The 25071-nt window shown below is 44.3% G+C and overlaps 1 protein-coding gene across 2 annotated transcripts in view; it reads right to left on the bottom strand.

Moving 5' to 3' along the window:
* The window catches only part of CSMD1 (CUB and Sushi multiple domains 1), a 2858343-nt gene that overhangs the window by 1070107 nt on the left and 1763165 nt on the right, over positions 1–25071 (bottom strand). For both annotated transcript variants that reach the window (XM_077290057.1, XM_077290056.1), the window contains exon 10: positions 24273–24394. In XM_077290057.1, the coding sequence (XP_077146172.1) occupies positions 24273–24394 (122 nt within the window). The remainder of the gene's footprint in view (positions 1–24272; positions 24395–25071) is intronic.

Genomic DNA, 25071 nt, shown 5'->3' with positions numbered 1-25071 from the left:
AATGGTGTAGAGTCAATTCCCTTCAAAGGAATAGGAACTTCCAGAGGCTCCAGACTAAAACCGCAGCGTTTGGCAAATGACCAATCCATAAGACTCAGGGCAGCGCCCGAATCCACATAGGCATCGACGGAAATGGATGACAGTGAACAAATCAGAGTTACAGACAAAATGAACTTAGACTGCAGAGTACTAATGGCAAAAGATTTATCAACCTTTTTTGTGCGTTTAGAGCATGCTGATATAACATGAGCTGAATCACCACAATAAAAACACAATCCATTTTTCCGCCTATAATTTTGCCGTTCACTTCTGGACTGAATTCTATCACATTGCATAGTCTCAGGTGCCTGTTCAGAAGACACCGCCAACTGGTGCACAGGTTTGCGCTCCCGTAAACGCCGATCAATCCGAATGGCCATAGCCATAGACTCATTCAGACCTGTAGGCGTAGGGAACCCCACCATAATATCCTTAATGGCCTCAGAAAGACCATCTCTGAAGTTTGCAGCCAGGGCGCACTCATTCCACTGAGTAAGCACCGACCATTTCCGAAATTTTTGACAATATACTTCCGCTTCATCATGCCCCTGAGAGAGGGCTAATAAAGCCTTTTCAGCCTGAATCTCCAGGTTAGGTTCCTCATAGAGCAATCCCAGTGCCAGAAAAAACGCATCCACACTGAGCAATGCAGGATCCCCTGGTGCCAATGCAAATGCCCAATTCTGAGGGTCGCCCCGCAGGAAAGATATTACAATCTTGACCTGCTGAGCAGGGTCTCCAGAGGAGCGAGATTTCAAAGAAAGAAACAATTTGCAATTGTTCCTGAAATTCAGGAAGGTAGATCTATCTCCAGAAAAAAACTCTGGAATAGGAATTCTAGGTTCAGACATAGGAGTGTGAACAACAAAATCCTGTATGTTTTGAACTTTTGCAGCAAGATTATTCAGTGTTATGATTTTCCCAATGGCAGGGAAATCAAAATAACAACGGACTAGCTCTCGGGTGATGGGAACTAAAGTGACCGTGACCTGAACCTGACACGACACTGGAAGTAGCCGGGGAGTGTTTCCTACGATGCCCTAGACACCACGCGCCAGCCGGAGATCTAACTACCCCTATCAGAGGAATATACAGGCCTGCCTTACCTCCAGAGATGAACCCCAAAAGGAGATAGCAGCCCCCCACAGATATTGACGGTGAGTCAAGAGGAAAAGACATACGTAGGATGAACAGCAGATTTAGCACAGTGAGGTCCGCTTACTAGATAGCAGAAGTACAGGAAAGAGTCACTTCACGGTCAACTTCAAAACACTACTCAAAAACACCATCCTGAAATTACTTTAAAACTCCAGTGACAACTCATGCCACAGGAGTGGCAATTCCAGTCCACGAGAGCTTCCAGCTACAGAGAGTCACATTGCAAATAGCTGGACAAAAATAGAATAAACTAGAAACAAAATTCAACTTAGCTGAACAGGATCTTGAGGCAGGAGAATGCAACAGAATGCTACTGATACATTGTTGGCCGGCATCAGACCAGCAGCCAAGCAGCCTTAAATAGGAAACTCCCCTAATGGGTGTCAACAGGTGATCAAGGATAGAAGAAGGCAAATAAGTGGCACTACCATAAAACACCACCGGGGGAGCCCACAAACAGAATTCACAACAGTACCCCCCCCTTAAGGAGGGGGCACCGAACCCTCACCAGAACCACCAGGGCGATCTGGATGAGCACTATGAAATGCACGAACCAAATCAGGAGCATGAACATCAGATGCTGTCACCCAAGAATTATCCTCCTGACCATAGCCTTTCCACTTAACCAGATACTGAAGTTTCCGTCTGGAAACACGGGAGTCCAAGATCTTTTCCACCACATACTCCAACTCACCCTCAACCAGCACAGGAGCAGGAGGATCAGCAGACGGAACAACCGGCACCTCATACCTCCGCAACAATGACCGATGAAAAACATTATGAATAGTAAAAGATGCTGGGAGGTCCAAACGAAAGGACACAGGATTGAGAACCTCCAGAATCCTATAAGGGCCGATAAACCGAGGCTTAAACTTAGGAGACGAGACCTTCATAGGAACAAATCGAGAAGACAACCAAACCAGGTCCCCAACACAAAGACGAGGACCGACACGCCGATGACGATTAGTGAACTGTTGAGTCTTCTCCTGGGACAACTTCAGATTGTCCACAACCTGTCCCCAAATCTGATGCATTCTATCAACCACAGCATCTACTCCAGGACAATCCGAAGACTCCAATTGACCGGACGAAAAGCGAGGGTGAAACCCTGAATTACAAAAAAATGGAGAAACCAAAGTGGCAGAACTGGCCCGATTGTTAAGGGCAAACTCTGCCAATGGCAAAAAATCAAGCCAATCGTCCTGATCAGCGGACACAAAACACCTCAAGTAAGTCTCCAAGGTCTGATTCGTACGCTCAGTCTGGCCATTAGTCTGAGGATGGAATGCAGACGAAAAAGACAAGTCGATGCCCATCCTGGCACAGAACGCCCGCCAAAATCTAGACACAAACTGAGTACCCCTGTCAGACACTATATTCTCAGGAATACCATGCAAACGCACAACATTCTGAAAAAATAGAGGGACCAGCTCAGAGGAGGAGGGCAATTTGGGCAAAGGTACCAAGTGAACCATCTTGGAAAAACGGTCACACACCACCCAGATGACGGACATCCTACGAGAAACAGGAAGGTCAGAAATAAAGTCCATAGAGATGTGCGTCCAAGGCCTCTTAGGAATAGGCAAGGGCAACAACAACCCGCTGGCCCGGGAACAGCAGGGCTTAGCCCGAGCACAAACATCACAAGACTGCACAAAAATACGTACATCTCGAGACAAGGAAGGCCACCAGAAGGACCTAGACACCAGATCCCTGGTGCCAAAAATTCCAGGATGACCTGCCAACGCGGAAGAGTGAACCTCCGAAATAACTCTACTGGTCCAGTCATCAGGGACAAACAATCTACCAGGCGGACAGCGATCAGGCCTATCCACCTGAAACTCCTGCAAAGAGCGCCGCAGGTCTGGGGAGACAGCTGACAATATCACCCCATCCTTCAGGATGCCAGTAGGTTCGGAATCACCAGGCGAGTCAGGCTCAAAACTCCTAGAGAGGGCATCCGCCCTCACATTCTTAGACCCAGGCAGATATGAAACCACAAAGTTAAATCGAGAGAAAAACAACGACCAGCGCGCCTGTCTAGGATTCAGACGCCTGGCTGACTCAAGATAAATTAGATTTTTGTGGTCAGTCAAGACCACCACCTGGTGTCTAGCACCCTCAAGCCAATGACGCCACTCCTCAAATGCCCACTTCATGGCCAAGAGCTCCCGATTTCCAACATCATAATTTCGCTCAGCGGGCGAAAACTTTCGAGAGAAAAACGCACATGGTCTCATCACTGAGCAGTCAGGACCTTTCTGCGACAAAACTGCACCTGCTCCGATCTCGGAAGCATCTACTTCAACCTGGAACGGGAGCGAAACATCAGGCTGGCGCAACACAGGAGCAGAAGAAAAGCGGCGCTTAAGCTCCCGAAAGGCCTCCACAGCCGCAGAGGACCAATTAGCAACATCAGCATCCTTCTTGGTCAAATCAGTCAAAGGTTTAGCAATGGCAGAAAAACCCGCTATGAATCGGCGATAGAAATTAGCAAATCCCAAGAATTTCTGAAGACTCTTTAGAGAAGTAGGTTGTACCCAATCACAAATAGCCTGAACCTTAACAGGGTCCATCTCCATAGATGAAGGGGAAAAAATATATCCCAAAAAGGAAATTCTCTGAACCCCAAAAATACACTTTGAGCCCTTCACAAATAGAGAATTAGCTCGTAAAACCTGAAAAACTCTCCTGACCTGTTGAACATGCGATTCCCAGTCCTCCGAAAAAATCAAAATATCATCCAAATACACAATCATAAATTTATCCAGATATTCACGGAAAATATCGTGCATAAAGGACTGAAAAACGGAAGGGGCATTCGCGAGACCGAAAGGCATTACCAAATACTCAAAATGGCCTTCAGGCGTATTAAATGCGGTCTTCCACTCATCCCCCTGCTTAATCCGCACCAAATTATACGCACCACGTAGATCGATCTTAGTGAACCACTTCGCCCCCTTTATGCGAGCAAAAAGATCAGTCAGTAAAGGTAACGGATACTGGTATTTAACTGTAATCTTATTCAGAAGTCGATAGTCGATACAAGGTCTCAATGAACCATCCTTTTTACCCACAAAGAAAAACCCTGCCCCCAGTGGAGACAAAGAGGGGCAAATATGACCCTTTTCCAAAGATTCTCTGATATACTCCCGCATAGCAGTATGTTCAGGTACAGACAAATTAAACAAGCGACCCTTAGGAAATTTACTACCGGGAATCAACTCAATAGCGCAGTCACACTCTCTGTGAGGAGGGAGAGAATCAGTTTTAGGCTCCTGAAAGACATCATAAAAATCTGACAGAAATGCTGGGATCTCAGAGGGAGTAGATGAAGAAATGGGAACCAAAGGTGCATCCCCATGAATCCCCTGACATCCCCAGCTCAGCACAGACATTGATCTCCAGTCCAAGACTGGATTATGAATTTGTAACCATGGTAATCCAAGTACTAATACGTCATGTAGATTATATAACACAAGGAAACGAATAATCTCCTGATGGTCTGGGGACAGATGCATAGTCACTTGTGTCCAATATTGTGGTTTATTGCTAGCCAAAGGTGTAGAATCAATACCCTTTAAGGGAATAGAAACCTCCAGAGGCTCTAAATCAAACCCACAACGCTTGGCAAAGGACCAATCCATGAGACTCAGAGCGGCGCCAGAATCCACATAAGCATCCACAGTAACAGATGATAAAGTACAAATCAATGTCACGGACAAAAGAAATTTAGACTGCAAGGTACCCATAGAAAAAGATTTATCAACCTTTTTATCAACCTTCTTTATGCGTTTAGAGCATGCTGATATAACATGAGCTGGATCTCCACAATAGAAGCACAACCCATTTTTGCGCCTGTAATTCTGTCGTTCGCCTCTAGACAATACACTATCGCATTGCATATGCTCTGGTGCCTTTTCAGAGGTCACCGCCAAATGATGCACAGGTTTTTGCTCAGAAGATACCGCCATATGGTGCACAGGTTTTTGCTCAGAAGATACCGCCATATGGTGCACAGGTTTTTGCTCAAAAGATACCGCCATATGGTGCACAGATTTTTGCTCAGAAGATACCGCCATATGGTGCACAGATTTGCGCTCCCGTAAACGCCGATCAATCTGGATAGCCAATTTCATGGCATCATTCAGACCTGTAGGCACAGGGAACCCCACCATGACATCCTTCATGGCATCAGAGAGACCTTCTCTGAAATTAGCTGCTAGAGCGCACTCATTCCATTTAGTAAGCACCGACCATTTACGAAATTTTTGGCAGTATATCTCAGCTTCATCTTGCCCTTGAGAAAGAGCTATCAAGGCTTTCTCAGCCAAAATCTCTAAATTAGGTTCTTCATAAAGCAACCCCAAAGCCAGAAAAAACGCATCTACATTTAATAACGCAGGATCCCCTGGCGACAATGCAAATGCCCAACTTTGTGGGTCACCCCACAATAGAGAAATAACAATTTTAACCTGTTGCGCAGGATCACCAGCAGAGTGAGATTTCAGAGACAAAAACAATTTACAATTCTCTCTGAAATTCAAAAAACGGGATCTGTCTCCGGTAAAAAATTCAGGCATAGGGATCTTAGGTTCAGACATTGGAGCACGTATAACAAAATCTTGTAAGTTCTGGACCTTTGTAGCCAGGTTATTCAGACCTGCAACCAAACTCTGTGGATCCATGATTCAAACAGGTGTAACCAAAGCCATTCAGAGATTAAGAGGAGAGGAAAAAAAAAAAAAGGCTGAAGACTGCAGTTTAAGCAAGGAGTACAAATAAGCATTAAGGTGCACTTTCCAAACACAGAAGGAAAAAAAAAACCTTTTCATATCCTTTCCTGCTTTAGTGCATAGTTTTAACACATGTTGGCCGGCCAAACTGTTATGATTTTCCCAATGGCAGGGAAATCAAAATAACAACAGACTAGCTCTCGGGTGATGGGAACTAAAGTGACCGTGACCTGAACCTGACACGACACTGGAAGTAGCCGGGGAGTGTTTCCTACGATGCCCTAGACACCACGCGCCAGCCGGAGATCTAACTACCCCTATCAGAGGAATATACAGGCCTGCCTTACCTCCAGAGATGAACCCCAAAAGGAGATAGCAGCCCCCCACAGATATTGACGGTGAGTCAAGAGGAAAAGACATACGTAGGATGAACAGCAGATTTAGCACAGTGAGGTCCGCTTACTAGATAGCAGAAGTACAGGAAAGAGTCACTTCACGGTCAACTTCAAAACACTACTCAAAAACACCATCCTGAAATTACTTTAAAACTCCAGTGACAACTCATGCCACTGGAGTGGCAATTCCAGTCCACGAGAGCTTCCAGCTACAGAGAGTCACATTGCAAATAGCTGGACAAAAATAGAATAAACTAGAAACAAAATTCAACTTAGCTGAACAGGATCTTGAGGCAGGAGAATGCAACAGAATGCTACTGATACATTGTTGGCCGGCATCAGACCAGCAGCCAAGCAGCCTTAAATAGGAAACTCCCCTAATGGGTGTCAACAGGTGATCAAGGATAGAAGAAGGCAAATAAGTGGCACTACCATAAAACACCACCGGGGGAGCCCACAAACAGAATTCACAACAATTCAGGCTGGAAGCCAAACTCTGGACATCCATGTTAAACAGCTAAGGTCAGAGCCATTCAAGGGTTAAGAGGAGGTAAGAAGCAGCTAGACAGCAATTAAGGGCTAGGCAGCAAAACTGAGGGAAAAAAAAAAAATTCCCTTCAACACTTCTTTTTCTCCTGCTTCAGCCCAAACAATTAACACTTTGTGGGCCGGCTATACTGTCATGTTCCCAATGGCAGGGAATTAAACACATAACACGGGCAAAAACAGGACGAGCTCTAGGGTGATGGAACCTGAGCTGACCGCGATCCTGAACCTCAACACTCAACTAACAGCAGCCGGGGAACGTTCCTGGGGGGACTCTAGACGTCTCGCGCCAGCCGGAGATCTAGCTACCCCTATCAGAAGAATCACAGACCTATCTTGCCTCCAGAGAAATATTCCCACAGAAATAGCAGCCCCCCACATATAATGATGGTGAAATGAGAGGAAGGCACAAACGTAGTTATGAAAACAGATTCAGCAAAATGAGGCCCGCTTAAGCTAGATAGCAGAGGATACAAAAGGTGAACTGCACGGTCAGCTTAAAACCCTACAAAATACCATCCTGAAATTACTTGAACTCATGTGCCAACTCATGGTACATGAGTGGTAATTTCAGCCCACTAGAGCAACCAGCAGCAGAGAATTACATATCTGCAAGCTGGACTAAAAACATGAAAGCAAACATGAATCAGGGAAATCCAGACTTACCTTGTCTTGAAGGCCTAGGAGCAGGTAGCAAAGGTAACATAGACACACTGATACATTGATAGCCGGCAAGGGAATGACAGGAAAGCCAGGTTAAATAGGAAACACCCAGCCTCTGATGGACAGGTGGAAACCAGAGACCGCAACCCACCAAAGTCACCCAGTACCAGCTGTAACCACCAGAGGGAGCCCAAAAACAGAATCCACAACAGTTTTTGCCTTGGGCTGATGAAACGCTGGTAGTTCAATTTCTTCAAGCTCCCCCGTTTCTTCTTCTACATCTCTCAAGTGTGGCATCCGGGATAGGGCATCGGCATTTCCATTCTTGCGACCTGCTCGATACTTGATCAAGAAGTTATAATTAGATAACCGGGCTATCCATCGCTGTTCTAACGCACCTAATTTAGCCGTGTCTAGGTGGGTCAATGTATTGTTGTCAGTATAGACAATAAATTCTGCACCAGTCAAATAGTGTTTGAAACGTTCAGTCACAGCCCAAACTACTGCCAGTAGCTCCAATTTGAAGGAACTATAATTTTCTGAATTTCTTTCAGTAGGCCAGAGTTTTCTACTTGCAAAGGCGATGACTTTCTCCCGACCTTCTTGCTTTTGTGACAGCACCACTCCCAATCCCACATTGCTGGCATCGGTGTAGAGGATGAAAGGTTGATGGTAATCCGGGTACGCCAGAACTTCTTCTCCGGTTAGTGCTTTCTTTAGTTGTTCAAAGGAGTCTTCTCTTTTGTCGTTCCACTGAAAAGGAGGGTTTCGGTTTGAAGGTTTCTTCGTCTGCCCTATCAAAGCATCTTGCAAGGGCGCTGCCAATTTGGTAAATCCTTTTATAAATCTACGATAGTAACCCACTAATCCCAAGAATTGCCTCACTTCTTTTGCATTGGTAGGTCTTGGCCTATCCCTTATGGCAGTTATTTTCTCGGGATCCGGTGCTACTCCCTCCGAACTCACGATGTGCCCTAAGTATTGTACCTTTGGCTTGAGAAGGTGACATTTGGATGGTTTGATTTTCATACCATACTTGGATAAGGCTTCGAACACCTCTGCGAGGTCTGTTAAGTGCTGTTCGTAAGTCTTTGAGTAGACGATCACATCATCTAGGTATAGGAGGACGGTCTCGAAGTTCTTGTGTCCGAGGCAACATTCCATCAGTCGCTGGAAAGTACCGGATGCGTTGCAGAGTCCGAACGGCATGCGATTAAATTCGCTTAGACCCATTGGTGTGGTGAAAGCCGTTTTTTCTTTATCTCTCTCAGCCACAGGGACTTGCCAATACCCGCTTGTTAAGTCAAGGGTGGAAAAATAATTAGCAGATTTCAAAGCAGTCAAGGACTCTTCTATCCTAGGCAAGGGATAGGCGTCTTTATGGGTGATATTATTAATCCGCCGGTAGTCTACGCACATTCTCATGGTTCCGTCATTTTTTTTGACAATAACCAGAGGGGCCGCCCAAGGGCTACAACTATCTCTTATTACCCCGGCCTGTTTCATCTCTCTCAGCATGTCCTTCGCACATTGATAGTGAGCGGGCGGATTGGGTCTATATCTTTCTTTTATCGGGGGATGGTCACCGGTGGGGATTGTATGTTCCACCCCTTCTATCCGTCCGAAGTCCAATGGGTGTTTACTGAAGACCTGTTCATATTCCGTCACTAATCTATACACCCCTTGTCTTTGATGGATAGGTGTTGAATCTACACCCACGTCTAGCTGTTGGCACCAATCCTCCGATTCTCCATCTGAGCCGTTATTTTCCACCTGACAGGTCGATTCTAAGGGCTCAACGGTTGTGATGGCATTGTTGTCAACAGTATATAACTTTGCCACTGTAGCGTACCTTGGCAAAGTGACCTCTTCCTCTCCACAGTTCAAAAGTCGTACCGGCACCCGTCCCCGGTGTACCTCGACCACCCCTCGTGCCGTGAGTATAGTGGGCCTGCTGTCGGTGTTCGCTGGTTCTATTAAGGCTTGATATTCTCGTCCTTTAGTACCAATGGCCGCTCTACACCATACCAGCATTTCTGTTTTTGTTGAGATTACAATAGACGTTGGATCACTCACCCTCACACTGCCGATTTCTCCACCTGCAACTGCTATCTGTTGCCTTAACATTAATACTTTTATTTCCCTCCGGAGAACTCTCTGCTGGCAGGATCGGGCAGTTTCAGCAATTTGTTGTAAGACAGAAATAACTTCGGAAAAGCAATTCTCTAACACATTCATCCCTATCGATACAGTTGGTTCACAGTTCTGCCGATCAACATCAACGACAATTATACCCTGTTTCTTCAATTCTGCTTTACCAATCTTTATGGTCATCTCCCTGAATCCTAGTTTCGGTACCAACTTACCATTACTGGCCCATATATCTAGTTCAACATCAGAGGGTCCTTTATCAATATCTACCTCAGCCCAGTACCTCTTATAAAGGATATATGGTATAGATGAAATCTGGGAACCTGTATCCAGCAAAGCGTTGAGGGGAATTCCGTCCAGCACGATAGGGTTGATAAGTCGTCCTCCGATGTATCTGTTGTGCCAGGGTGTTGGGCCTTGAAAATTCATTCCTGCGAAGCGGCCCGCATTCCCAGGGGATTCCCGTTTAAATCATAATTTCATGCAAAGTGGCCTGGCTGCTGGCAACAGCGGCAAATGGGCTGTCCATCTGGTTGGTAGCAGTCACGGGGCCGTCCTCTCCATGTCGGGTATCTCCGGGACCTCATCCATGGAACATCCTCTCTACGGTTTACCAACTCCATCTTGGGTTCTCTCATCTCCTGCATGGTTTTAGCCATTGAAGCAACAACATCAGTTAAAGAGTCAAGCTTTTGCTGAAGAGTCTCGTTAGTAATGGACCCCAGGGACTTAGCACTGGCACCGGACGTAGCTGATGTCACTGGCATTCCCCGTTGCTGAAGTGCATCTGCCATGGGTTGTGTGAGATCCTGATCCCGAGGTGCCTCTGCCAGCTGGAGACGTATAGCGCTCTCCTTTAATTGGGCAAATGTCAATTCAGGGTTCTTAAAAACAAGCATGCTCACATGCCCCCGGTGAGAAGGGGTGTAGAGTCCCTCAATAAATTGATCTCTTAGCAGTTTATCGGCTCCTGTGTTAACCCCTTAACGACCGCCGATACGCCTTTTAACGGCGGCCGCTAAGGGTACTTAAACCACAGCGCCGTTAATTAACGGCGCTGTGGAAAAAGTGAATAGCGCCCCCCAGAGTCGGATTTTCTCTGGGGTCTCGGTTGCCGAGGGTAGCCGAGACCCCAGAGAACATGATTCGGGGGGTTTTTACTGACCCCCGAGTTGCGATCGCCGGTAATTAACCGTTTACCGGCGGTCGCAACAAAAAAAAAAAAACGCGATTTTCCGTTTAATTTCTCTGTCCTCCGATGTGATCGCACATCGGAGGACAGAGAAATGTGGTCCCCGATGGCCCCCAATAGCCCCCCAATACTCACCTACCTCCCCCGGTGCTCCTCGTGTCTCCCCATGGGCGCCGCCATCTTTTTTCCGGGAAAAAATGGCGGGCGCACGCGCAGTACGCCCGCCGCCCGGCACCCGGATGTTCTTTGGGGTCTCGGCTGCCGGGGGTAGCCGAGACCCCAAAGAACATGATCGGGGTCGATTTGCACCGACCCCTGCTTTGCGATCGCCGGTAATTAACAGTTTACCGGCGACCGCAAAAAAAAAAAAAAAAAAAAGCGATCAGTTATTTCTCTGTCCTCCGATGTGATCGCACATCAGAGGACAGAGAAATAGGGGGATTCGGGGACCCTATCATACTCACCCGGGGTCCCTGGGTCCTCTTCTGTCTTCTCCTGCCAGCCGGCTTTTTCATCATGGCGGGCGCATGCGCAGTGCGCCCGCCATCTGCTGCCATCTGCCGGCCGGCAGGAGAAGACAAGTTGGGGCTAAAATTAGGGTTAGGGTTAGGGTTAGGGTTAGAGTTAGGGTTAGGGTTAGAGTTAGGGTTAGGGTTGGGGCTAAATTTAGGGTTAGGGTTAGGGCTAGGGTTAGGGTTAGGCTACTTTCACACTAGCGTTTTTTGGCTTCCGTCGCAATGCGTCGTTGGAGAAAAAACGCATCCTGCAAAAGTGCTTGCAGGATGCGTTTTTTCTCCATTGGCTTGCATTAGCGACGCATTGCGACGGATTGCCACATGTCGCATCCGTCGTGCGACGGATGCGTCGTGCTTCAGCGGACCGTCGACACAAAAAAAACTACATGTAACTTTTTTGTGCGACGTGTCCTACATATTTCAGTGCCACGTGCCACGTATTTAAGTGACACGTGCCACGTATCAAAGTGCCACGTGCCACATATTTCAGTGCCACGTATCAAAGTGCCACGTGCCACGTATCAAAGTGCCACGTGCCACGTATCAAAGTGCCACGTGCCACGTATCAAAGTGCCACGTGCCACGTATTTCAGTGCCACGTGCCACGTATCAAAGTGCCACGTGCCACGTATCAAAGTGCCACGTGCCACATCTTTCAGTGCCACGTGCCACGTATTTAAGAGACACGTGCCACGTATCAAAGTGCCACGTGCCACATATTTCAGTGCCACGTGCCACGTATTTAAGTGACACGTGCCACGTATCAAAGTGCCACGTGCCACGTATCAAAGTGCCACGTGCCACATATTTCAGTGCCACGTATCAAAGTGCCACGTGCCACGTATCAAAGTGCCACGTGCCACATCTTTCAGTGCCACGTGCCACGTATTTAAGAGACACGTGCCACGTATCAAAGTGCCACGTGCCACATATTTCAGTGCCACGTATTTAAGTGCCACGTGCCACGTATCAAAGTGCCACGTATCACGTATTTCAGTGCCACGTATTTAAGTGACACGTATCACGTATAAGTGCCACGTGTCACGTATTTAATTGCCACATATTTAAGTGCCACGTATCAAGATTTTCCATGGAGAACAGACACATCCAGAGATATGTCTGCTCTCCACGGCTGCAGCAACACACTGACAGGAGCCATAGTTCCTGTCGGTGTGTCACTGCGCATGCGCGAGCGAGTTTACCGGCGGTCATTGACCCCGGCACTCTCGCTTAACGGCAGTGCTGCGTGGGAAAGTTCAACGCAGCTGTACTGCTGTTAACCGAGACGCCGGAGTCATTGAACTCCGGAACAGTACGCGATACACTGCTAGGAGCTTCGCTCCTGGCAGTGTATCGCCGGAGAGCAGCCGATCAGCGTGGGACACTCGTTTTATGGATTCTGCGGACAGGGAGTATGAATTTGGTTTATTATTTTTGGATTTTTTCCTGGAGGATCGAGGGCTTCGCCTACAAGTGTGCTGTTGGTGAGTATATACTCTGTGTTATATGTTGTATGTACTGTGTGTCATGTATGTGTATTGTGTGTAGGTGTTTTGTGTAACTTTACAATTGTGCTAAGTCGCCGGACACAGGGACAACTCTCCCATCCTAATACCGGATGGGAGTAGTAGTCCCATATGGCGACTTAGCACAATGGTGGCACTAGCGTCGCATGGGGACACACACACGCACACACACGCACACACACACACACAGAAGGACTCCATGCTGCTTCACTGGGGGGCGGGGGCTTCCCTCTTCCTGTCCGACGTCACGTCCGGTCCTGGGTGTCAACCCCTCCGTACAAAGACGCCGACACCCAGGACAAAGGCGCTGTGTGTGGAAGGTAATATGGGGCCCTAGGGGGATACGCAGACACGCCGCTGCGTAAAGAATTGACATGTCAATTCTTTTTACGCCGGCGTGTTTGCAGACAAAAGCGCCGCGTTTTTTTGCGGTGTGTCTGAACGGCAAAGTGAATTTCTCATTCACTTTGCCGGCAGACGAAAATGACATTGCGCATTTTTGAAAAGCGCCCGCAAAATAGCGCTCAAAAATGCGCTATGTCTGAAAGTAGCCTAAGGCTTCTTTCACACTTGCGTCAGTACGGGGCGGTCGCAATGCGTCGGCCCGATGTACCGACGCACGTTGTGAAAATTGTGCACAACGTGGGCAGCGGATGCAGTTTTTCAACGCATCCGCTGCCCAGTCTATGTCCTGGGGAGGAGGGGGCAGAGTTACGGCCACGCATCCGCGGAAATGGCGGACGCGACGTACAAAAAAAAGGTTACATTGAACTTTTTTTGTGACGACGGGGGCTAAAGTTATGGTTAGGGTTGGGGCTAAAGTTAGGGTTGGGGCTAAAGTTAGGGTTAGAGTTGGGATTAGGGTTAGGGTTTGGATTAGGGTTGGGATTAGTGTTACGTTTGGGATTAGGGTTAGGGTTGGGATTAGGGTTAGGGGTGTGTTGGATTTAGGGTTTTGATTAGGGTTATGGTTAGGGTTGAGATTAGGGCTGTTTTGGGGTTAGGGTTGTGATTATCGTTAGGGTTGTGATTAGGATTATGGATCGGGTTGAGATTAGGGTTAGGGCTGTGTTGGGGTTAGGGTTGGAGTTAGAATTGGGGGGTTTCCACTGTTTAGGTACATCAGGGGGTCTCCAAACACGACAGCCAATTTTGCGCTAAAAAAGTCAAATGGTACTCCCTCCCTTCTGAGCTCTGCCGTGCGCCCAAACAGTGGTTTACCCCCACATATGGGGCATCAGCGTACTCGGGATAAATTGGACAACAACTTTTGGGGTCCAATTTCTCCTGTTACCCTTGTGAAAATAAAAACTTGGGGGCTAAAAATCTTTTTTGTTGGAAAAAAATATATTTTTTTATTTTCACTACTCTGCATTATAAATTTCTGTGAAGCACTTGAGCTTTCAAAGTTCTCACCACATATCTAGATAAGTTCCTTAGGGGGTCTAGTTTCCAAAATTTGGTCACTTGTGGGGGTTTCTACTGTTTAGGTACATTAGGGGTCTGCAAACGCAACATAACGCCCGCAGACAATTCTATCAAAGTCTGCATTGCAAAATGGCGCTCCTTCCCTTCCGAGCTCTGCCGTGCGCCCAAACAGTGGTTTACCCCCACATATGGGGTACCAGCATACTCAGGACAAATTGGACAACAACTTTTGGGGTCCAATTTCTCTTGTTACCCTTGTGAAAATAAAAATTTGGGGGCTAAAAAAATCTTTTTTGTGGGAAAAAAAATATTTTTTATTTTCACTACTCTGCATTATAAACTTCTGTGAAGCACTTGGGCATTCAAAGTTCTCACCACATATCTAGATAAGTTCCTTGGGGGGTCTATTTTCCAAAATGGGGTCACTTGTTGGGGGTTTCTACTGTTTTGTTACATTAGGGGTCTGCAAAGGCAACATAACGCCCGCAGACAATTCTATCAAAGTCTGCATTCCAAAATGGCACTCCTTCCCTTCCGAGCTCTGCCATGCGCCCAAACAGTGGTTTACCCCCACATATGGGGTACCAGCATACTCAGGACAAATTGGACAACAACTTTTGGGGTCCAATTTCTCTTGTTACCCTTGTGAAAATAAAAACTTGGGGGCTAAAAAATCTTTATTGTTAAAAAATATATATTTTTTATTTTCACGACTCTGCATTATAAACTTCTGTGATGCACTTGGGCATTCAAAGTTCTCACTACACATCTAGATAAGTTCCATGGGGGGTCTAGTTTCCAAAATGGGGTCACTTTTGGGGGGTTTCTGCTGTTTAGGCACATCAGGGGCTCTCCAAACGCGACATGGCGTCCGATCTCAATTCCAGTCAATTTTGCATTGAAAAGTCAAATGGCGCTCCTTTGTTTCCGAGCTCAGCCATGCGCCCAAACAGTGGTTTACCCCCACATATGGGGTGTCGGCGTACTCAAGACAAATTGTACAACAGCTTCTGGGGTCCATTTTCTCCTGTTACCCTTGGTAAAATAAAAATTTGGAGGCAAAAAGATCATTTTTGTAGAAAAAATGCGATTTTTTTATTTTCACGGCTCTACGTTATAAACTTCTGTGAAGCACCTGGGGGTTTAAAGTGCTCACCACACATCTAAATAAGTTCCTTAAGGGGTCTAGTTTCCAAAATGGTGTCATATGTGGGGGGTCTCTACTGTTTAGGCACATCAGCGGCTCTCCAAACGTGACATGGCGTCCGATCTCAATTCCAGCCAATTCTACATTGAAAAAGTAAAACGACACTCCTTCTCTTCCAAGCTCTGCGGTGCGCCCAAACAGTGGTTTACCCCCATATATGGGGTATCGACGTACTCAGGAGAAATTGCACAACAACTTTTGTGGTCTAATTTCTCCTGTTACCCTTGTGAAAATAAAAATTTGGGGGCAAAAAGATCATTTTTGTAGAAAAAATGAGATTTTTTATTTTCACGGCTCTACGTTATAAACTTCTGTGAAGCACTTGGGGGTTCAAAGTGCTCACCACACATCTAGATAAGTTCCTTGGGGGGTCTAGTTTCCAAAATGGTATCACTTGTGGGGGGTTTCCACTGTTTAGGCACATCAGGGACTCTCCAAACACGACATGGCATCCGATCTCAATTCCAGCCAATTCTGCATTGAAAAAGTCAAACGGTGCTCCTTCACTTCCAAGCTCTGCGGTGCGCCCAAACAGTGGTTTACCTCCACATATGGGGTATCGACGTACTCAGGAGAAATTGCACAACAACTTTTGTGGTCTAATTTCTCCTGTTACCCTTGTGAAAATAAAAATTTGGGGGCAAAAAGATCATTTTTGTAGAAAAAATGAGATTTTTTATTTTCACGGCTCTACGTTATAAACTTCTGTGAAGCACTTGGGGGTTCAAAGTGCTCACCACACATCTAGATAAGTTCCTTGGGGGGTCTAGTTTCCAAAATGGTATCACTTGTGGGGGGTTTCCACTGTTTAGGCACATCAGGGACTCTCCAAACGCGACATGGCATCCGATCTCAATTCCAGCCAATTCTGCATTGAAAAAGTCAAACGGTGCTCCTTCACTTCCAAGCTCTGCGGTGCGCCCAAACAGTGGTTTACCTCCACATATGGGGTATCGACGTACTCAGGAGAAATTGCACAACAACTTTTGTGGTCTAATTTCTCCTGTTACCCTTGTGAAAATAAAAATTTGGGGGCAAAAAGATCATTTTTGTAGAAAAAATGAGATTTTTTATTTTCACGGCTCTACGTTATAAACTTCTGTGAAGCACTTGGGGGTTCAAAGTGCTCACCACACATCTAGATAAGTTCCTTGGGGGGTCTAGTTTCCAAAATGGTATCACTTGTGGGGGGTTTCCACTGTTTAGGCACATCAGGGACTCTCCAAACGCGACATGGCATCCGATCTCAATTCCAGCCAATTCTGCATTGAAAAAGTCAAACGGTGCTCCTTCACTTCCAAGCTCTACGGTGCGCCCAAACAGTGGTTTACCTCCACATATGGTGTATCGACGTACTCAGGAGAAATTGCACAACAACTTTTGTGGTCTAATTTCTCCTGTTACCCTTGTGAAAATAAGAATTTGTGGGCGAAAAAATCATTTTTGTGAAAACAAATGCGATTTTTTATTTTCACGGCTCTACGTTATAAACTTCTGTGAAGCACTTGGGGGTTCAAAGTGCTCACCACACATCTAGATAAGTTCCTTGGGGGGTCTAGTTTCCAAAATGGTGTCACTTGTGGGGGGTTTCCACTGTTTAGGCACATTAGGGGCTCTCCAAACGCGACATGGCGTCCGATCTCAATTCCAGCCAATTCTGCATTGAAACAGTCAAACGGTGCTCCTTCACTTCCAAGCTCTGCGGTGCGCCCAAACAGTGGTTTACCTCCACATATGGGGTATCGGCGTACTCAGGAAAAATTGCACAACAAAATTTGTGGTTAAATTTCTGTTTTTACACTTGTGAAAATTAAAAAAAATGGTTCTGAAGTAAAATGTTTGCAAAAAAAAGTAAAATGTTAATTTTTTTCTTCCACATTGTTTTAGTTCCTGTGAAGTACGTAAAGGGTTAATAAACTTCTTGAATGTGGTTTTGAGCAGCTTGAGGGGTGCAGTTTTTAGAATGGTGTCACACTTGGTTATTTTCTATCATATAGACCCCTCAAAATCACTTCAAAGGTGATGTGGTCCCTAAAAAAAACATGGTGTTGTAAAAATGAGAAATTGCTGGTCAACTTTTAACCCTTATAACTCCCTAACAAAAAAAAAAATTGTTTCCAAAATTGTGCTGATGTAAAGTAGACATGTGAGAAATGTTATTTATTAACTATTTTTTGTGACATATCTCTCTGATTTAAGGGCATAAAAATACAAAGTTTGAAAATTGCAAAATTTTAAAATTTTTTGCCATATTTCCATTTTTTTCATAAATAATCGCAAGTAATATCGAAGAAATGTTACCACTAACTTGAAGTACAACATGTCACGAAAAAACAATCTCAGAATCAGCGGGATCCAATAAAGCGTTCCAGAGTTATAACCTCATAAAGTGACACTGGTCAGAATTGTAAAAATTGGCTCGGTCATTAAGTACCAAATTGGCTCTGTCACTAAGGGGTTAAAAATGACTTCAGCCAGTGTAAGTGATTTAAGGGCTTCCTGCAGGTTTAAGGCAAAATCTATCACGCCCTCATTAGCTTTTTGTTTGCAATTAAAGAATCATACTTTAGCTTTGCTGCTGGCAGTGGTTTCAAATGTAGCTTTTAATCCAGCAAATATGCGTTCAACAGTACCTTTTAGATCAGTTGCCCATGCCGTGACTTCTCGCTTAGCATGGCCACTTAACTGCATCATCAGGAGACTAACACGCTGAGCTTCACCCACGGGGAACATATCAAAATGAGCCAGCATCTTTTCCCTGAAACCGTCAAGGGTATTAGGTTCACCTTCATACATTGGAAGCCACGGGCCACCCGGGGTATATGGCATCAACACCGGCATGATGGGCGCCACTCCTTGCACTGCTGCGCTGCCAGGCTCTCTATCGACACTCTGTCTTTCAGCTGCATTAGCGTCGCCGGGTGCTGCGGTGTCTCCGTGCTGCGACATACTGTACCCCCTTAGTTAATCCAGACCCCTCCGGTCCCAGCTTCCATCTAGATAATGTAGATTCGTTCCTCTGTGCAGCAGGATGACAATGACATGCCCCCTGCTGCCTCTAACTGCCGCACGCTCTGTGATGGTGGATTTTGAAGTTTTTCAGTTAGACTGGGGCTTGGGTAATGACGTAGCTCGATTAACAGTTTTGTGCCTAACGGTTATGAGATGATCACATCAGGGGATGGCGGCCATTTTTACCCCATTATAACCAATGGAGAAAAGTCACTTTCAACAGTTTTCAATGGGGAACGGGATTTTCTTTAACAAAGTCAATTTCCAAGATTTTTCATCCAAATTTTCACAGTTTCAGACTCCAATTACGGCACACAATACCCGGTGTATGGGCTGGCCCAATCCTGTTCGTGACGCCAGTTGTGACGCCCGGGAGACCAAGGTACCCAGCACCAGATCAAAGAGGTCCGTCTCTTGAGGGGGATGTCACTAGTGGCTTGACCCGGTGCTGTGGCCTCAGGCGATGCACAGTGTAAGGGATATCATGAAGGAACAGATACTTACTTGATCAGCAGCAGGTCCTCTCAGCTGTGATGACCCCGATCCTGGATCGATGGCTATTGTCCAAATGAAAGACTGAGGCGCTGAAACATTTAACCAGTTTACTTCAACAAAAAGGGATTTGCAACCAATACTGTCACCGGAGTCTGTATAAGAACTCTGAATTACTTTGACCCTGTCAGGATTTCCACCTCTTATTATGCGCAGTTTCTGTATGGCCCTGCTGCTGTATGTGAACTGGCTGCCGACCCAATCTGTCTCTTCTGTGCTCTGGTTCGACGGACAACCCAAGTCCTTTTTGTCGGCTTACCCCCTTTGGAAGTACCGCTGAACTCTGTGTCTGTTGCTGCGTCTTACCCTGGTGAAGCTGATATCACCTCACTTTCTTCCGGTTGCTGTATTATATATAACGAATATAGCCACAGATCCAGTATCCGTCTCTGCGCCTATTTTGGGTAGAAATTATTGCTACCCGGTTCTCACAATGTCCTTTTTCTCTATTCCTCTTTTCCTACTATGGGTATTACGGGCCTATAATCTGTCATAGGGCTGTTAGGAGTTCAGTTATACGACCTCTCACTTTCAGCTCCTCAACCCAACTGCCAGTCCTTTTCTCAGACCAGAATAGATCAAGGGGAGTCTCTGGAGCTCCCCCTTCTGGCCGGAGATGGTAGTGCAGTCTTGCTATTTTAATATTTGTATTTGGTGTCAATAACTATTTTTGTGGCAAATACCCCTAGGGGTGCCACATATAAGTATATATCATTTAACATTTTCTTGTTGTTCTTTTCCAGATAAGACAAATGCCACATTCAGAACAAAGGAGAAAATGACTAGATCTTGCCAGACCATTTCATATCTAAACTTATGTTTTGTCATGATACAGGCTTTTTCTTTTTTTTTATTAATGCAAATAAGCTGATGTCAATATAGCCAATCTCTGCAATGCATAGGTTGGTAAAATAAAATGTATACATTTACCAATATACTGGATAATTTGGTGTACAGGTTTATTAGTTAAGCTGAATAGGTCCTATTAGTACATGACAGCCACAACTTATGAATGCTAAAAAAGAATCTATTTCATCAGTCTACTGTATAATTTGTGAAAAAATCCTGACCTTTTAGCTAATTATTGCATCTTATTTCAGTACTATGACTCGCGTCCATGCATGAAATGTTCAAGTACCAGGACTAAGCTATTCTAGCAATGCCTTTCGAAAGAAAAAAAAATAAATCTGGTTTCAGCTTAGGTTAAAGGGGGACAATTAGAAGTATGTGCTCATTCCCACCACCAGACACCGTCCTCGCTGCCTAATATCATTTTTCTATACTTTCCTTTAATTTTAAGGTAGAATTTCGGGACTTTCTCATTTTGCCATGCATCCTCTTGTAACATAAATCATTGTACCTTTCCCTACGGGTAGTGTATGCCCATCTCTCCAATTCTTACCCAATTTTACGAATGAATAGCAGTTACATAGGATGTGTGAATGAAGCATGATTTATTGCTTACAAAGACCAGAGGAAATTCATTATGTTTGAAGGAAAGCTGATTCTAGCAGCTAAATAGGAAAGGGTTTTTTACACTTGGAGTAGTAAAACTGTGGAATGCCCTACCACAGGCTGTAGTAATGGCAGATACTAGATCATCATTTTAAAAAGGGCTTGATTCTTTTCTCACAGCAGATGGCATTGTAAGTTATAAATAGAATTGTATAACTGGTGACGAAAGATTAAACTTCATGGACCTGTGTCTTATTTTCACTCTTAATAACTATGGATCAGACATAGATCTTATTTTAGTACAGTCCGAGAAGTATATATGCAAACTTTTTAAAGGGTTTGTCTCAAGTTCTTATTTGGTTACATTTTAAAGTTCTTGTTAAAAATAAGGAACTTTTCAATTTACCTCCTATAAAATATTATTTTTGAATGTAATGAGAACATTTTAATTGTACTACATGCGTGAATGGCCATACTACAGTCTCAGAGTGGCCAGTTACCTAGGTAAAAAGATTGTGCCTCTAACAGGATCTATGCTTTAGAACCTACTTGTGCCACTGCATGGATTGCTAGATCTACCTAACCTCAGTGTTCCTTTGCTTTCCCCATTCTGCAGATTTAAAGCTGCCTCTGTTACAACCATTCCACTGGTCCAAACTATAAATCTTTAAGAGCACATTGCGCCTGAAAAGCAGCTTGGGTCTGGGAGCAATGTGCCTCTAAAGAAAAAAAGTTGAGACAACCCCTTTAAGTGGTTTAGAAATTAATGATTAGACATTAGAAGCAAATAATAAGTGATTCAAATAAAAAAGCTGTACTATATGAGATGTTTGAGCAGTTCTCATTTAGACTCTGTTCACACACAGTGCTCTTTTTAAAATACAATGAAAAGCAATGGTATCCAGTCCACTCCATTGATGTATAATAGGTTTTATTGACTTCTGTCCATGTGTCAGTTATTTTGATAGAAATTGACTGATTAAAAACAAATTTTTTGTTTACTATGATGGAATCTATGACTAGAGCTCCTGACAAAACCTCAAATGCAGATATGGATATAACTGGTAAGTGATTCTTTTACAGCACATTCAGCTTATTCTTCAGAACAGAAGTTAACTTTATCAAATTTGCACTTCTACATGAGAGATTAATACATGCTAAGGGGCTCATTCATGAAAGTGTTTACAAGAAAATGAAAATTTAGCAACTTTTTGCGTTTATATGCCAGATTTGGCCAGCTGCTCTAAAATGGGTGGAAATCAGGAAGAGCTTTGACAGCATGGTGCACATCTATTGCCACCTATCAAATTCATGAATAGTGCTGATATTTCTTACACCTGAATATATCACTCCAGTCTCTTACTGGAGTAACATTTCTGTCAAAGTAAAAGAAAGTGCACGCAAATATGCACCAAATTTGTTAAGTGAACTCAACCTCATAATGAATTCAGTGTAGCATATTTCAATATGCCAGGAAGTTGTGTGCTGGTACCATTTACTGCAATTTCCTTGCAAATAAGGGATCATGGGAAAGCTAGAACCTGCAGGGTGCTTTTATGCCAGGACTGTTAGCATTACACCAGACGTAGAAGGAAAAATCGCACTCACTGTCCATTTGAAACGTCTTTACTTTATTTGGAAACTTAAAACATCAGGGTGCAATGGTGAAAGGAATACAAAGAGGACAAAGGTCGTTTCTCACCAGACAGCACTTCAGTGGTTCCTTGCATTAAGGACCCATTGAAGCGCTGGTTGGCAATATTCTGCCGTTGTCATTCCATTCACCCCTGCGCCTTTCCAAATAAAATGAAGAAGTTTCAAAGGGATGATGGATGCAATTTTTCCTTCTACTTCTGGTATTTCTGCAAGCCCCTTGTTAAGACTGGTGTTCAGTCTGTGGATTTAAATTCAAATCAATAAACAATTATGAATTAATTAATCTAATATTTGCCAAATAGTAAAATGAAGTACGACAACATAAATATAAGAAAAATATAAATCGGGTTCTCATGAAGAATCAGTAAAATCAGACTTTTTTTTCGTATTCAGCTTGTGATTGATTGCTGCGATTGTACACATATACCGTGTATATCACCCGAGTCTCGCCATTGCAAATCAGAGAAAAAATTAGACACCACACGGACCATCAGTGTAGCTTGCAACAAATACGCAGACATTTTCCTCATTTCAGCCCAATGAGCCATTAAATTCAATGGGGAAAAGCTGTGAGAAATGTAAAGTCAAACGCATGTCATACGGATACCATACGGATACATAGATGTGAGAAAATTGCATCATTGCATTGCAAATGCATTACACATGGATGACCATATGGAGAACACTTGTGCAACTCTCGGCAGGTAGACTTGCACCGATTTTCCATACATTTAGTGTGACCCCGGCCTAAGAGTTACATCTGCTGCAAATAAGCAATAAAATCACTCACAAATCTGAATGTAGTCTGTGGAAATTTTACAGAAGATTTACTGCAGCTTTTGATTTGGGTTAAGGACATAATCTCAAATTTCTGCTTTCTTTTTGCACAGTATCCACAAAGCTCTTACTGAGGCTTTTTGCTTCAAGAAATGGCAGATCTAGTGTTAGGCCTGGGATTCTCTCATTGCACGGGGTAAATCCCAAGCATTGCCCTCATCTGTGGTCTACCATTCTGCTTTGATTGCTGTGGATGCTGCTGAGCATAAATGTTGATCCCAGCATCTTGCTCAGGCTTTTGCTATTTGTCTGGTTACTGCTGGCTCTTCAGCCAAGCCTAAGGTAGCCATCAGTAGTCAGTAATGAGCTAACACTCTGGATACTAAGTCCAGAGATCACCCTACTGAGCACACTTGTGATGTGGCAACATCTCATTGGTAGTCGGTCTTCAGCTGCTCTGGTGATGTGGCAGCTCTGGATTGGTCCACGGGCAAGGTCCTGTCTTACTGGACTTGAGCTGTACGTATAAAAGGTTCTCAGAGGCACACGCCAATACGCTAGTATTAATCTAATTTCATGTGTGAATTTACTTTGCAACAGTGTGGTCTGTGTCAGCATGGGCCCAGGGTCGGATGCTAGCTCCGGAGAGTAGTTTATTCGTGTGAATTCAGGGCTGGCATTATGCCACTAGAATTCCAGCACCTCCAGAGAGGAGTTGTTTGAGTGCTGTTGCTGACTGTCTGACCACTGTTGCCTTCTGCTCCGTTAGTGGGCTTCAATCCCCTATGAAGTTAACAGGGATCGTGTCTAGCATCATATCTTTCATTACTGTGTGTGAGTGACACAGCTCTATTGCTGAGCAACAGCTTCATTACTGTGTGCGAGTGAAACTACCTCTTGTGCTGTTAACTGGGTCATGTGAAACTCAGTGCAAGCTAGCAATCGCTCACTGCATTCTCCACCATTGTTCACATTAGCTGCAGTTTTACATCTCTGCACGGAGGACCCCAGGTTGAGATTGCACTTCCTCATTAAATCTATTTAGTGCAATCTGTCAACCCTAACAGCTAGAGACCTGAAACATTGCTGAGCATGGTTAATGAGTAACACATTAGAATTACATTGAAAATAGCTTCTTAAACTTTAGGGGCATGGAATTCAAGGCATGGTTAGCTCAAGAAATATAAAGGTAAACAATTTCCATATTGAAATCATTTTTCCTTTACTTAAAATAGATATTTAATAAAAAATAACAAAAACATACCTTGTCTGTATCGGTACTTGTTACAACCCAAACACAATGGGCATTGTCTTCATACTGAACTGGATAGTTAGGTGAATTAATGATGCCTGCCGGTCCTTGAAGATTAGATCCACATGTTCGAGCTGTAGAAATATAACAATAATAAACAATATTATCATCTTGCATTAAACACTAAATAGCAAGCTTAGGTGTAATACTATTAGAACTATATTAATTATATTTGTTGAACAAAGGTATAAAAAACAAACTGCCTTAAATTATTATTAATTTATACTACATTTATTATAAACATTTGTTATTGCTTCAGTTTAAAGTGAGAAATTCATTTATTTTAATACATAAAAAATCTTTGACTAAAGAAAACAATTATCATAGCAATTTTGCCTTCTTTTATTAAAAATGATATTCTTGGCACAATAATATTTTGCTGTTTCTACATGTGATCCTTCTAATGCTCTGTTAGTTCTTCTTCACCTTTTAAGCTCACATTCAGCAGACAGCCATGCAGTTTGTTAATATTTATGTTTACAGCCAGCACTCCATCGGATCATCCAGACTACATTTATCATGATTCATTGAACCACACTCAACAAGAACTTACACCCTCAATGTCCACTTATTGCATCTAGTGGACTGCTGATCTCTGGCCTGACAAATTAACTCATGGGTTGTTTTCTTAAGAGAGCCATACTGTCCAAAAAAATGGGAATAAAAAGTGTAGACTGAAATGATAAGCCTACTCCCTGTAGCCCTCCTCTGCCTCACTCTTCATCCTCTGCCACACTGTATCACCTCATCC

Source organism: Ranitomeya variabilis, chromosome 2, assembly GCF_051348905.1.
Source record: "Ranitomeya variabilis isolate aRanVar5 chromosome 2, aRanVar5.hap1, whole genome shotgun sequence".
NCBI lineage: Eukaryota > Metazoa > Chordata > Amphibia > Anura > Dendrobatidae > Ranitomeya > Ranitomeya variabilis.
Note: the sequence above shows the minus strand (reverse complement) of the source record. Positions and strands in the feature narration are given on the sequence as shown.